Source organism: Castor canadensis, chromosome 1 (genome assembly GCF_047511655.1).
Source record: "Castor canadensis chromosome 1, mCasCan1.hap1v2, whole genome shotgun sequence".
In the NCBI taxonomy this organism is placed as follows: Eukaryota; Metazoa; Chordata; class Mammalia; order Rodentia; family Castoridae; genus Castor; species Castor canadensis.
The window spans coordinates 111,559,569-111,575,633 of NC_133386.1; the positions used below are offsets into that span (position 1 = coordinate 111,559,569).

Here is a 16,065-nt window from a genome sequence, read left to right on the forward strand (position 1 = left end):
AATCTTAAAGTTCCTATGGAAGCACATAAAACTTTGAACAATCAAAGCAATCCCAAGCCAATGGAGCAAACAGGAGGTATCACAATCCCTGACTTAAAATTTATACTACAAACCCATAATAATAAAAACAGGGTACTGGCACAAAAACAGACATGAAGACCAATAGAATAAAACAGAAGAACCTGACACAAACCCATGCAACTACAGCCATCTGATTTTCAACAAAGGTGCCCAAAATATGCATTGGAGAAAATACAGCATCTTCAACAAATGGTGGCAGGAAAACTGGATTTCCACCTGCAGAATACTAAAACTAGATCCCAGTCTCTCACCTTACTAGCATCAATTCAAAATGTATTAAAAATCTTAATGTAAGATCTGAAACAGTGAAATTAAACCAGGAAAAATAGGGAACACACTGGACCACATAAACACAGAAAATAATTACATGACTAGAACTCCAATAGCTCAGCAGTTAAGACAAAGGATTGAGAAATGGGACTGCATCAAACTAAAAACCTTCTGCACAGCAAAGGAAATAGTCACCAAACTGAAGAGACAGCCTACAAAATGGGAGAAAATTTTTGCCAGTCATACATCTGACAAGGGATACATAACCAGTTTACAGGGAGTTCAAAAAAACTAACCTCTCATCTGGGACTGGTGGCTCATACCTGTAATCCTAGCTACTCAGGAGGCAGAGATCAGGAGGTTCACGGTTCAAAGCCAGCCTATGCAGAGTTCCGTGAGACCCTATCTCAAAAAACCCTTCACAAAAATAAGGCTGGTTGAGTGGCTCAATGTGAAGGGCCTAAGTTCAAGCTCCAGTACTGCAAAAAAAAAAACCTAACCTCTCAAAGAATCAACAATCCACTTAATAAAATGGTAAATGAACTGAATAGACAACTCTCAAAAGAAGTACAACTGGCCAATAAACTTATGACAAAATGCTCAACATCCTTGGCCATAAAGCAAATGCAAAATGCAAATCAAAAGTACATTTAGATTCTACTTCACTCCAGTAAAAATGGCTATCAATAACAACAAATACTGGTGAGGATGTCGGGAAAAGGAACACATCTACACTGTAGGTGGGAACATAAATTAGTGCAACCACTAGAGAAAACAGTATGAAGGCCCCTCAAAAACCTAAAAGTATGACTACCATCTGATCCAGAGATACCACTTCTAGGCATCCATCCGAAGGAATGTGCTCCATGAAATGACAGAGACCCTTGCACACCTGTGTTTACTGCACCACTACTTACAAGAGTCAAACTTTGGAAACAGCCCAAATGCTCCACAACTGACGAACAGATTAAGAAAATGTGGTCTATATATACAATGGAGTTTTATTATGCCATTAAGAAGAATGAAATTATGTTGTTTGCAGGTAAATGAATGGAACTGGAGAACTTCATGTTAAGCAAAGTAAGCCAGGCTCAAAAAGTCAAAGGTTACATGTTTTCCCTCATATGTGGAAGCTAGACTTTTAAGTTAAATGTATATATAGATACATATATGATCATATATAGACAGACATACATATGTATATACTTAAAGACAGGCGGGTAAAAACACCTGAATAGCAGGTATGGTCTTTTGGCCAAGGTATGGCTGTGTACATATATAAAAGCTCATACTAGATCATCATAAAAATAAGGATCATGTGGTCTGACCAGGGTGAGGCAGGACTGTCACAAGATTGTGTGAATTGTGGCAGGGGAGACACTATATTTATGAAAATGATCCACATTCTAATAAGCAAATATCTAAGCTTTTCAAATTCTTTTAATTTAAAAGGATTCAAGTTACTAATGTTAGTTTTTCTGGTTTAGAATGAAAGTAACTGGGCTATCATAATGTAGAAAAGACAATTGAACTACACCAGTGTATTAAAGCCTTTTGAAGTTCTGAGTTACCTTGCCTTTTGACAATGTATGTCAATACTAAATGCTCAATAAACACCCAAAATATGGGATACTTAAAAATACACTTCTCTCAAGACAGCACCAAAAATATCTTTAATTTCTATATTATCTGTGTCAAGTTTTTATAGATACATTAAAACTACTTCTAATAAAAACTCAAAAACTCCACAGAAATCATTAAAGATGCATCCAAACAATGTTCAAATACATTCTGACAGCAAGATCAGGCAATTCCAATTTTATTTGGAAGAACAGTATAAAGACCAATGAATAATTGAATTATGACATTTGATACCCACTTTGTATTATGAGAATATCTTACATCTCACACAAAGGAAACACTGGTATTTAGAAACTTAAGAAAATTACTAGAACCATTAAGACTGAGGTGAAGAATTTGTATATCTTTCCAGTTTCAAACAGGTAGTGATAGATACCTGTCCTCCTGCTGATATCAAATGCAGTTTCTTCCAAATTTTCCTCAGACCTGATTTGATTTAACAGTTCATCAGAAGGAGGTGCAGTATCTTCGCTGTCTCTGTCCCCAGTAGCAAGGGGGGCAAGAGGCCTTTTGTCTGAGCACTGATATCTGCATCATGCTGAAGAAAAAAGCCACTCTGGTATTATTCCACTTACAAGCACTGTGTAAAGATGTCCAGTCATCCACAGTCACTGCATAAACATCTGCCCCCTGTGCCACCAGCTCATGGACAATACCAAAGTGTCCATGTAGGATGCTCAATGAAGAGAAATACACTCATCTTTCTTCCTAGTGTTCCTCTGAGTGGCATTCTTGGAAAGAAGGCTTACAATAGTAGGCTGAGAAGAGATCTTTTAAGAATCCAAATCAAAGCAAAACAATAAATAAAATTGTCCCGTGGCTTTAGATTTAATTAAGTTTAAAAAAATTATTAGCAGATGACTTGAAAATGAAAATAATTTAAAATTTCTTTTTGCAGTGAGGGCAACTGATTTAATAATAAACAAGTTAATGTTAACTGTACTCACTTGTTTCTAAAGACATAATTGTCTGAATATCAAACTACACATTTATTCCTGCTCCAATTAGGGCTTATTTCTCACAGGTTGGCCTAGAAGAACAATATAGGTCATAACTACATCACATAGTTTATATATTTCACCTATAAAGAAAGCATAACATTAATTTTTCTATAATAGGATCTTCATATCAACATACAGAGTATATAAAACTTAAAAAAAAAATAAAACAAGGACAAGGAAATTCAGGAGTTAAAGGGCTCAATTCCTTCCAAATACAGCTTTAGAAACATGCCAACAGGCAGTGCTTTTCAATTTGACATATGGGCCTGTGGTATGCTGCAGCATGCTCTAGGATTATTAAAAAATGCAAAACCCTTTTAGTTTTCAGTTTACCAACACAGGCAAAGGTGAACATAGTAAAATGAAATAGAAATGGCCAAGTGGGAAGAACTGATTTTTGGTGTTAATTCTACTTGGATGATTCTATGCTAATTAAGCTTACCTTTTCTTATAGGGATGCGGATTAAATTAAACAATGTAGTGTGGCACCTGGTATGGTTGGTATTCACTAAGTGTTCATTTTCAATCTATCTAGCGTAAATGACACTTAACTGTAGTCTGATCCTAATGACCTAATATAAATAATCTAAAAATATATAGGATTGCTTCTTTTTTGATAGTACTGGGTTTGAACTCAGGGCTTCATGCTTGCTAGGCAGGTACTCTACCACATGAGCCATTACTACAGGTTTTTACCTGGTTATTTTGGAGATAGGGTCTGGCTTTTTGCCCATGCTGGCTTGGACGGCATCCTCCTATTTTACACCTCCTGCCATTGCTGGGATAATGTGTGCACCACCACAAGGTGTTTTTTTATGTGAAGATGGGGTATTGTATTGCTAATTTTTTTGACCAAGGTGGTCAGGAATCACAATCTTCCAAATCTCAGCCTGTCAAGTGCTATGATTATAGGAATGAGCCACCAGTGCTATGCTTTGCTATCTCTATAATTATCTTTAAACGCCTAAACAATATTTAACATCACAATTTTTAACTTAACATGTGCTTTTATATACATTGCTTCATTTGATTTTCATAATCCTGAATGATAGATATGTTGGTGGCCATGTTTACAGATAAGAAACTAGAGGTTCAGAAATGGTAGAATTTGCTTAAAGATACAGATCAAATGGAGGTTCAGATGCAGGTCTTTTGGCTCCAAACCCATTGCTTTTCCTACTATGTAACTGTTCCTTCTATTTTATTGTTTTTATTTTTGTTTCAACAGCCCAAGGATTTTTTTTTTCAGCAGCACAAAGAGGCAATCTGCTTTGATCTTTTTCTTTTTTTAAAAATTTTATTATTCATTTATTCACATGTGCATACATTGTTTGAGTCATTTCTTCCCCCTGCCCCCCTCCTCCAGATCTTTTTCTATTATTTCTTGCAATTGATACCACTTTTCATCTTTTTCCTTGTCTTCATTAGAATTACCTACACAGACTCTGAGTACCAGTGCGGCTAGGGTGTCCACATGTTTCCAACAGTTCAAATTAGTTAAAGCGTTCAGAAAAGTTCAAGGAATTTTCTGGGTCTGGTTTTCCATCACCATTTACTCGTTTTCCACCTTTACTACTATTCTAAATTTTTAAAAAATTCAAATACTAGAGTATACACATTCAAGAGAAGAATTATGTCTGCTTTAGTCGTCACAATCTGAAAACACAAATACAAAAAATATTAGTTCAAAGGGTATTTACATCTTTATCAATAGCATAGATAACAATCTTGTGAACATGTACAAATAAAGCTCTACCTAAACTCTTTTGTGGTTTTCTTATGATAAGCCACTAAACTTACTAAATACTGGAACTCATAGATTTCAGGTATCTATGATCTTTTATGGTCTAACACTTATTTCTTTGTTGTTTTTATCCACTAAGTCAATGGCAATAACTGTATTATTCTGAATCTATTGGTTTAGGTATGATAGTTTTATGTAAAGGGTAATGAATGCTACACGGTTTTAAACTCTAACTAATATAATAAATTCAGGTCCACTGAAGATTATTATAAACTAGACAAATAATATGAATAGAAACAATACTTTCCAGTTCCTAAAAAACAAAGGATTCTTAAAGTTGAAATAGTCCCTAAAAGAATACCTGTCCAAATCGGTCATCAACACAGATGTCTTTACCACAATATCTTTAACACAGTAAGCCTGTCGTACTCATAGACTTGTTACACATGGCTTTGAACAAGTGTGGTCAAAAAAAAAAAATCTCACTCACACATTATACAGCTTGATGCACAGAAGCTCTCAGTCAGTCTCACAGTTATCCTCAGTTGTGTTTAAAGTCTATCCATCTTGATTGACAGTTTTTCCTCAATGGTGGTCTCCTCTGAGCCATATACCCAAGGATAACAAGGGTCTACTGTAATTATCCTATTTCTACCTTAATAGTTTCATGCCTGGGAAAATTTACTAGTTTAACAAGTAGTCCTGTTTGCTGATAGACAACTTTAGTTCTTAGTTAACTTCTTGTTTTGAATTGTATTTTGGCTTTTACTCCCTTCTTCACCTAATATGAACAGAATGCCTGGTTGATGGGATTCAATAATGAACTAGAGCTATGTCTTTACCTTAAGAAGTGAGTGGGGCTGACTGCAAAGACATGATAAGTACTTATTGGACTATACTCAATCACCACAAATATACAAGAGGATCATAATTCACTCAATCATAGGGGATTACAGCAGTCTCCATGAAGGAAGGGATGTTTATTCTGCTAGGCTGCTATATTAACTTATAAATTAGTATCAGCTTAAAGAGTTACACAGCATATAAGCCTTAATCAACCAAAGAAAATGAGGATACTTATTCTAATAATACAATTTCCTAATCACTGAACTATACTTGTTGAACCCTCACTGAATTTCATAGACTATTTTTAAATGTTCTCTTTTATTCTTTCTTTATCCTCTCAATTAGATCTCTCTGCTTTCTCCTCTTCTTGTTGTGATATTGTTTCACCACAAACTTTGTTTTTATGTTAGCCAGTTAAAAGACTGTAAATTTAATAGGGACCATATTTAACTGATAGGTACATGTCACCTGTACATAGCAGATATTAAGACATATTTGTATCATTAAGCCAAGAATAGCATACATTTGTAATTCCAATTACTTGGGAGATAGAAGCAAGAGGATGGTTAGTTAGAAGATAGCTCAAGAAAAGTTAGCAAGACCCCATCCCAAAAAAAAATACATAAAAAGTGGCGGGGGGGGGGGGACGACGACTAGGGATGAATCAGTGGTTGAATGCTTGACTAGCAAGTACTACACACAAAAAAAGAAATGTTTGTAGCATTAGATTTAATTAAAATCTAGCATGACTGTGGCTGTTATGCATTGAGAAGACCTAGTTAATCATACCCCTAAGATATACTGATTTTGTTCCAGTTAACTTTACAAATTTAATAGTATATAATCCTAATGTGGTATTAAAGTTTATTATTAGTGACAAGAGCACAAAATGCAATTTAAACCTATCACTCATGACTAGTAATTTCTCTGGGCTTTTAACTACATTGTAAAATTTAAGGATTGCACTTAAGGGTTTCTAAGTCCTGTCCAGGTTTTCAGAGTCTACTGAGAGGACCCCCTCCCCCAATCACAATTACCTTGTGATTTATTAGTTCTCTTGGAGCTTCCATTTTTTCCTTTATAATCAAACTATTTCCATCAGTTATTAAACACGGAACATATGCCAATAAACAAGTAATTATGTCGAAAATAGTACTATTATAGCAAAGATCTTAAACTCCCTACTCCAATACGCCTTTCCGTTTTATAAAAACTCCCTTTATACATAATTCTGGTTTTACTGTTCAAAACAAAAAATTACACATAAAGTTTCTTGGTACGTTTAATTTAAAAAGTCAAACTCGGATGTATCTTCGTGATTCAGGTTAATAAAATGATCAAGATTCTTGCTTGATGATTCCCTTCAGGAAGTATAGGGTTTATTTCCTAACTTAAAGGGCACATTTCATTTTGAGAGAGATCCAAATAGTGCCAACTCCTCATAAGCAATTAGTGATAGATGGGGGCTATAAACACAAATACAGGAGAGTTCGAACAGATTAAAACAACTTGCCACAGATCAAAACCTCTTCAATGGAACTAAAAGGCCAGATCTAACTCAGAAGTCCAACTCATTTTTTACAGCACTATAATTCTACTGTTCTCAGCGCAGCGCAAAGCAACACGGAAGTGCTGAATACGGGTCATAAGGGCAACAGTAGGGGAAAGCAGACATGAAGGCCCATGAATTAGCTGGTCTGCCCAGCGGACTGAAAAAGCAGCCAGATCTGCCTCTGCCACCAGGGGCTCACGTACAGGCCCGGGAGTACCGCCTGCAGCCTTCCAATCAGCCAAGAGCAAAGAAGCCGCCTCAGTCCTGCCTAGGGCCAGGACACAGCCCGACCTTCAACGCTTGTCTGGGGTCCACAGGTGACAGCCTAGAACTTCTTACCGCGCGACCCTACCAGGAAGCGACTTCCAGGACCAACACCACAAGCCGAACTCACCGATGAAAAATCTCCGCAAACCTCGCTTCCGGGTTTGTTCCTCGGCTGCCCAGGATTGGCTCCGGCAAGGCAGCGGGAAAGTGGAAGAGGACATAACGTGTTACGTCATCAAAGAGGTGTCGCGAGAACGGAGGTGCAGTTCTCTCGCGCCTAATTCGTGGCTGGTTCTTTCTGCAAGTTCCTCTTCTCATCGTACAGAAGACAGCTTTGGGTCCTGATGTCGGGCTTTGAAGCGTCCAGGAGTGAGGTAACTTAGGAATCGTATCCGTCTTTTAGTTTTGCGGGTTCCGGGGCAGAATCCCAGAGCGAATGGAACCTTTTGGGATAAGTGGGCCTAGTGTACTGGAGAGAGGGTCTGGAAGGCCCCGCCTTCTGTCTTCAGAGGCCCTTAGAGAGGCTTGGTGAGGCTTGGAATCCCGCGGAACCTGCCTTTCCTAACGTGGAAGGAATTGTTTCGTGGTGGCAGCTACTCCTTTCCAAATCTTTCACTGGTTCTACTGGCGCCTTCGAGAAATTAAAAGGTGTTCTTCCGTAGGCTTATGTTTAAAACATGGGGCCCTTTTCTTCCAAAATTAAGCCCACCTTTTAATCTTATGTTTGGACAGGAAATATGGATTTGCCTCCATGCTCTAGAGTATTCTCTTTATGCAACTTAAACATTTCTGCATATCCAGAGTTGTATACTGAGCCAGAGCCGGATGTGATCCTTTCTGCCCATTCATTTAACATTCACTAATACTCCATAATAGCAATTAAAGGAAACTAGTAGGTAAAATTAATCATGATAATGAAGCTAGAGTGACACTGGAGGTGTGATTTTTTTTTTATTCTTAGCTCATTTAAACAATAGGAGTACAGTAGGTGCTTAAATGAAAGTGAGAGTTTTTTCAAAATTGCCAGTCTTCTTATTTAAGAAGTCTGTACCCTACTCATCCTAACTCATATTGATTAGCTGTATGCAGACTTTCTTAATATGTGTATTATTATATTTGTTTTTAGACTTGGATTTTCTAACATACTTGAACACAGGATCCAAGGGTATTGGAGAGGAACCTGGTCCTTCAAGAGCTCTACAAACCATAAAAATGAGTCCTGCAGATTCGCTGTAAGCCTGTGACTGACTTTTGGAGTCCTTTAAGTTTCTAGTCTGTCAACTATGATCACCTAAAAAGAAAACTGGACTGAAAGCATGGTTCAAATGGTAGTGTCTTTGCCTAGCATGCCTTAGTACTGAAAAAAATAAATTATCGAAAGGAACTACTTGTGAACAAAAGTGTTAGTCATCAAAAATAATATTTTGGATGTTTAAAAATCCAGACTGTATTAACTAAAAATAGTAGTATGTAGCTATTGATTGGAATCATGCAGTAATTTTTTTGAGTTTTGTTTTGTTTCGGTGATACTGGAATTGAACTCAGGGTCTCACACATGCTAAACAAGCACTCTACTACTGAGTTAACATCAACCTCTTTATTTGGAGACAGGGACTTAACTTGTCCAAGGTTAGCCTTGAACTCTTGATCCTCCTGCTTCAAGCCTCCCAGGTAGCTGGGATTACCAGCATGCACCACTACACCCCATACTGTTGTTTTATTGTTATAAAGCTTATGTTCTTAGGCTTCGCCTCAAAATATTGAAACTTAACAGATATCCTCGAATTTTCATGATGAAATCTTACTGGCCAATACAATTCTGTTTATGCAGAGTTTAGGGTAAATTGCTCTAGTATTGAATAAATTGAAAATGATTTGAATGAAATGGAAATAAATAAAGGGACTATAAAAGTTAGATAGAAAAAAACCTTAGTCTTTAGGAGTTTTTCATCCAGGTTTCAACTCATCATTCAGAACTAGCTGTGTGACCTTAGGCAAGTCAGCAAGTATTTGAGCCCTGTCTCAATTTCTTCATTTGTATAATTAGAATAAAAATGCCTTTCTCAGACTAATTTTGAGGTTTAAATGAGAGAATTTGTGTGAAAATACTTTATACAGTGCTTTAGAAGAATGTGGTAATGTGATCTGAATTTATGTATAGCAATCAAAACTTTGTGCATATCATTTTTTAAATTTCTGAAGAGAAAGTTGCTGGAAATGTCTTTATATGTAAATTTGTATTTTGGAGGTATTTCTTAAAAGTTCATTATAGTTTAGTGAAAATAGATTGGGCTTCATTATGGCTTTTAGTCCTGTTTCTACCACTAATTGTGTAATAATCAGTTAATTTCTATGTGTCTAGTCTTCTCATTTTTTTTGGAGATAATAACACCTGCCCTGTACCTATGGGAGTTGAGATGAGATCATATATATAAAAGTATTTTAAAGAATTCAAAGCTATATTAAGTTTAAGAGTGTGTTAATAAAGCTTACTTTCTCTTAAAAAAAAAAAAGAGTGTGTTAATAACTTGCATTTCTGCTTCACATTAAAGTACCTTTATCAAATTTCATTTGGATTGAAACAATTTTGTTTTGTTACTTGGCCAAACTTATTAATGAAAACTATATGTAGAGTGTAGAGTCAATCAAATGTTTTCAGGGGCCTGAATATAAGTTACTATATTAGTATAAAATCTACTTTTAAACTTACAGAAACATTTTAAAAATTTGGTTTTCCGAAAAAGTGCAAAATCAGATAAACCAAGCTTAAAACCTTTCAAGTTTTTGTGGTAGAAGAGAGTAGAAACAATGAGCTTTAAGGTCTGGGTTACATGAGAGTATATAAAACTGATTTTTAACAAGGTTCCAATTTGGTTTTTGGGCTTTTTTTTTTTTTGGTGGTACTTGGGTAACTCAAAACTTTATGCTTGCTAGGCACGTAGTCTTCTGCTTGAGCCACACCTCTAGCCCAAGGTGTTAAATTTAGAAGCAGGTATAGAACCTTTTAAAAATTTATATACATTAGTCCTGTATTATCAGTCAGGAAAAGTAAACTGATGTTAAAGGTCTATTGAATACTTCATTAAGACTACAGTTATTTCACTCTATAACTGTTCTTATTTACCTTATGCTTAGGTGTCAGTTTGTTTGAATATCTTTTTAATGCATTACATTGAAACGATTTTTCTTGTTCAAAACAGTGATGATGGAAATACATTTAAAATCTTAGTTGCGACTGATATTCATCTTGGATTTATGGAGAAAGATGCAGTCAGAGGAAATGATACATTTGTCACACTTGATGAAATTTTAAGACTTGCCCAGGAAAATGAAGTGAGTTTGGTTTATAACTGTACAATTTCTACTGTATTCCCTTAATCACCAGGTTCTTATCCCTTAGGTTAGATTTACTTTTACAGGCTCATGTGCTCACATGAGCTCAAATACCAGTGTACTAAAAGCTCAAAGCAGATTTTGTGTGCTTTCTGTCTTTAATTCAAGTGGAAGATACTCTGGCAAATAGTTTTTATATTTACAAATACTTCTGGGGTGCTTAATGCGTGCATGGTTTCATAGTAACTTCTATTTGAAATTAAAAGATCACTGTCATAGTTTCTGCTTTCAAACATATAGCATACCAGACTGGGAAATGAGATAGATATTTGAATACTCAGATGCAAGGTCCTATGTGACAAGAGCCTTAAGAAAAATATAAACAGCATTTCTTGGTTGCTTAGAGATAGAAGAGATCACATTAAATGAGAATAGTAAAATGAACTTACCTTAATGCTGACAGTTAACTTAGGCTTAATAGATAAAGGCAGATAGACTTTGATACTTAAAGAGCATAAAGAATTCTAAGTGAAGCAGGAGGTAAGAGCACAGATGTGGGACAAAATGGGGCTTGTTAAGCAACTAGGAAGTCAGTTTGGCTCACCTGTAGGCCATGTGTCAGAAAGTATGCTGAGAGAGTAGAAATGAGGGTTTGACCTGCCTAAGGAGGGCTTCAAATGCCAGACTATGGAGTGTACGTTGAATTAGGTAGAAAATGTTCTGGAAGGAGGGCAGGCACTACAGCATGAATTCAAGACCATTTTGAAACTTTTTAAAAAGTGGTGACATTCAGGATGGAAGAAGAAGTGAATGGGAGAGATAATACAAAGATAGTCTTTGCATACTTTGATTGGTCAATTGTAGGGGGTGAGGATCAGGGAAAAGGAACGACAGTGCCTGAAATGTGTTGAATCTGAAAGTGAATGGTAGTGCCACAGTAGAAATATACAAATAGTTAGTCCGGGCCAAGTGTAGTGGTGCAAGGCATGTAGTTCCAGGAGGTGGTGCCAGGAGGATTACCGTTGGAGGCCAGCCCAGCAAAAGTTAGTAAGACCCTGTCCTCAAAAACAGGCTTGATGTGTTTGTACATACCTGTGGTCCACCTCCTACTAAGGAGGTGGAAGTAGGAAGTTTGTGGTTTGAGGCTAGCCTGAGCAAAGTTAAGGAAGCCTCATCTGAAAAAAACCTAAAAATAAAAGGTATGTTTGTACATACCTGTGGTCCACCTCCTACTAAGGAGGTGGAAGTAGGAAGTTTGTGGTTTGAGGCTAGCCTGAGCAAAGTTAAGGAAGCCTCATCTGAAAAAAACCTAAAAATAAAAGGACTGGAGGCATGGCTCAAGTAGTAGTAGAGGCCCCAGGTTCAATGTCCAGTATACTAAAGAGAAAAAGGAAAAGAAAGCACAATTATTCATGTGGGAAGGTGGTGAGTTTTGATTTATACTAATAAAGCTTTGAAGAGTCCAATAGGACATTCCAGCATGCAGTCTAGAACCCAGGAGAGAGCTGGAGAGTAAACATAAATGTTTATGCTTGCAAATTGATAACTTCCACCTTGACTTCTCTGCAGTTTCTTGTAAGGCATTTAGTTCTTCCTCCTGTATGTATATGGAACCTCCCCACTACTCTATCTTCGTACCTGTAAACTTAGCACAAAATTTTTATCATATTTTGTCCCCATTCATCTTTCTACTTGCATTTTCCCTTATATCTATTCACATAGCAGCCAAAGTAACCTTCTACAATCATAAATCATATCCTGTCATTGTGCTGCCTAAAATCTTCCAAATAGCCTTACAATAAATCTAGAATAAATTCAGATTATAAGACTAACTTGATCTGACTCCTACCGGGAAACTTCATCTCCTACAACTCTACCTAGTTTATAGTACTTTATCCACATGGATATGTTTTACTCTGGGAATTTTACAGGTCTCATTCTCTATGCTTGCAACACCCTGATCTTGGCAGGAGTGACTTCTCAGTTCAGTTTTTACCTTTTTAAGGAGATCTTCTTTGATACCTCCAAGCATTCTATTATAACATTATTGTATTTTTTAATAACCCCATGTAAAATAATTCATTGAGTTATTTGTTTATTACCTGTGTTCTCCACTAGAAGGTAAATAACTCAATGATAGTAAAGTCTTTTCTGCTTATTTTGTGTGTGTTTGTGTGGGTGTGGGTGTGTGTATGCATACTTTTTTTGGGGGGGTGGGGGTTACTGGGGATTGAACCCAATGTCTCATGCTTGGTAGACAAGCACTATACACTTTGAACCATGCTCCCAGCCCTTTTGTTATAGGGTCTCACTGATTTTGCCTGGGTTGGCCTCATACTCTTGATCCTCCTGCTTCCACCTCCTGAGAAGTTGGTATTGTAAGTACGAGCCACTATGCCCACCTTCTTTTCTGCTTCTTCATAGTATATCATAAAACTTAGGAAAGCTCTAGAAAGCAGTGAGAACTCTTACAAACTTGTTATTGAGTGGAGGAATGGCTAGTTTTATCTCCTTTTAAGATGCATTCTTTCCTATAGGGCAGAAAAACTTCTATACAATGGAGGTCTCTTTCCTCCTGCAGAATCCTGCATGTGCTCTTTGTTTTTGACTCTTAGACCTTAAAACATCTCTGTCACTCAGTCCAAGATTCTTCTTTGTCCCTTTTGTTTCCTGAGTCTCTTCCTTGCATCTATTAATCTTAATGGCTCCCCCTATCTCCAGACACCCCATGCTTGAACAATTTTGAAATAATTATCACTTACAAAGTTACACAAATGCTAAATGGAATTCCTTACTTGCCCAGATTTTTAAAAATTTATTACATGCTTTCTCCTCTCCTTTTATATACACACACACACCTCCTCTGCCTGAATCATTCAAGAGTAAATTATGTGTATAACCATAGTCCACATATCAAAACAAGGAAACTAATGTTGATTCAATACTATCATGTAGTTTTTTTTGTTGTTGTTTTAATATATTTTTTATTTTTATTATGTAGTTTTAAGATATTGCAGTAATGTCTCTTAGGGGAAAGTAGGTCTCACATGATGCGTTTAGTTGTCACATCTCTTTCAGTCTCCTTTTATCTGCTGTTTGCTCATTCTGCCTTTGTCTTTCATAACTGATATTTTCCTCAAACTGGATATGTCTGGTTTTTCCTCATGATTAGATTCAGGTCCTGCACTTTTGGCAGGAATAGCACAGAAGTGAATTAACCCTTCTCAAGGTTTTCTGGAAGCAAGAACCAGTTTTTTAAAAATTGTGGCAGAATACATATAACAAGACTTACCATGTTAAAGTGTACAGTTTAGTAATGTTAAGTACATTCATATTGCTGTACACACACTCTCTAGAACTCCTTTCATCATGAATAGTGATACCTATAAGCTAACAACGTCTCATTCCCCAGTATGTTTTTCTTGTGTTTTTCATTCCATGCTTTTGATTACCATTTTTTCTTTTAAACAAATCATGTTCATTCTTGAAGGCGTGCCATAAATCTCACATTGTTCTTAGAGTTTCTTTACCTAACTACGGTAGCCACAGTGATCTGGACTCCAGTGTTCTTTTTTGGTTTGTTTGTGTATGAATTTAAGGGTTTTTTTTTAATGGTGGAGTAGTTGGGACCCAGGTTACCCAGGCTTGTCTCTAACTAGTAGGCTTAAGTGACCCTTCTGTCCCCCGCACAGCTGCAGTTATATGGGCATGTGCCTCCATACATGGCAAGAACATAAGTTTCTTTAGGTATACTTCTCAGAAGCATGAGTGTGTTGGACTTATTTCTGTATGATTTACCTTTACTGAAGTATCTAGATATCTCTTCCTCAAAATCTCATTTATCTTCATGGTGCAAACTCAGATGCTACCGTGTTAGCACATCTCTTCTGTCTTCAAAAGAATATGTCCTTCCCTCAGAATTCATTCCCATGTCAATCTCTGTTCCTGTTTCTAGTGCATGTCAGAGTCTGACTTGCATTTAGGTGTACCAACAGTTTGTCTTGTCCACTAGAGTTTGAACATATTTAGGAAAACAATCATATTTTACTCATCATTATATCCTCAAGACCCAATATACCAAATAGTACGTAGTCAGTACTTAATAAGGGACATTATTTTTGTAGATTTCTATTTCCTTAGCTAACAGAGTCTGTAGGAACTCTATAAATAAAAATCGAGTGAATAATTTGGGTTGTATTTGATATCTCTTAATGTTCTATATATTTGATTTGAATTTAAAAGGGAAATGAAACATAGTCACCTTGGATAACCTGAGTTAGCAATTTGGTATAGTAATTTAATGGTGACCTTTTCTGGGTTTTTTTTTTTAGTGGGGGGAGGGTACTGAGGTTTGGACTCAAGGGCCTCAACACTTGAGTGCTCTACTACTTGAGCCACTCCACCAGTCCCTAGTGATGCCTTTTTTTTTTTAAGGTATCTTAGGAACCCAAATTGGAGTCTGATTAATCACCAGATTGAAAGGCCCTTTGAATAAATGAAATGTAAGATTTTAGGTGGTTATACATAATAATGTCTTTGGTGAAATTTTTGTTTTAGTTTGGTGTTTTTTTATTGTTGTGTTTGAGACAAGGTCTGTATATGTAGGCCAGGCTAGCCTTGAATTACCTTGCCATCCTCCTGCCTCAGCATCCCAAGTGTTGGAATTGCAGATGTGTACTACCATGCCTAGGTATGAATCTTTTTTTCTTCTATCTTGTTCATCTACAGTTTGAAACTTTTTTACTTAAAAACTACTAATTGTAACATCATTTTCTGTTGACTAGGTGGATTTTATTTTGTTAGGAGGTGATCTTTTCCATGAAAATAAGCCCTCAAGAAAAACATTACATACTTGCCTCGAGTTGTTAAGAAAATATTGTATGGGTGATCGACCTGTACAGTTTGAAATCATCAGTGATCAGTCAGTCAACTTTGGTTTTAGTAAGTAAGTATATTTATGTGTTTGAGTAAACATTTACTTGGGTGTGATTGTGATACCAGTGTCAAGTTTGCGTTGAAGTCCATGAAGAATGACAAGTTCAAACTCAAGGGGGAAAGCATAAAGTAGGAGAGGTTTTGAGATAGAAAAGTGTAAGGTAGGAAAAGAGTAGAGCTTCCAGAGTTGGGGGAAGTTCTCAAGAGAGGGTGTCCAAACAATGATGTGACCTAAGGTTTTTATCCATTCTCTCCAGGACATTGTTTCAAGGTGTCTCTCTCCTCCCTCCTGCCTCTTCTCTGTCCTGTATCTGCTTCTTAATGATGTGTGTGTTGCCATGCCCACACTCTTTATCTTCCGGCTGTTCTTTGATCTGTGATTTTGCTGCTTCTGT

The 16,065-nt window shown here is 36.6% G+C and overlaps 1 protein-coding gene across 6 annotated transcripts in view; it reads left to right on the forward strand.

Annotated features, from left to right (window-relative positions):
- Window positions 1-7,647: 7,647 nt before the first annotated feature.
- Window positions 7,648-16,065, forward strand: part of Mre11 (MRE11 homolog, double strand break repair nuclease) — a 68,458-nt gene continuing 60,040 nt past the window's right edge. For 2 of the 6 annotated variants that reach the window (XM_074080663.1, XM_074080671.1), the window contains exon 1: window positions 15,542-15,676. Coding sequence is in view for 3 of the 6 variants with exons in the window: in XM_020183392.2 (XP_020038981.1) it covers window positions 8,615-8,634; window positions 10,603-10,735; window positions 15,520-15,680 (314 nt within the window). In the remaining 3 variants the exon portion in view is untranslated. Of the gene's footprint in view, window positions 7,777-8,528; window positions 8,731-10,602; window positions 10,736-15,519; window positions 15,681-16,065 lie in introns of those variants that run through there. The other 4 variants (XM_020183392.2, XM_020183393.2, XM_020183396.2 and 1 more) reach the window with 4 other exon arrangements.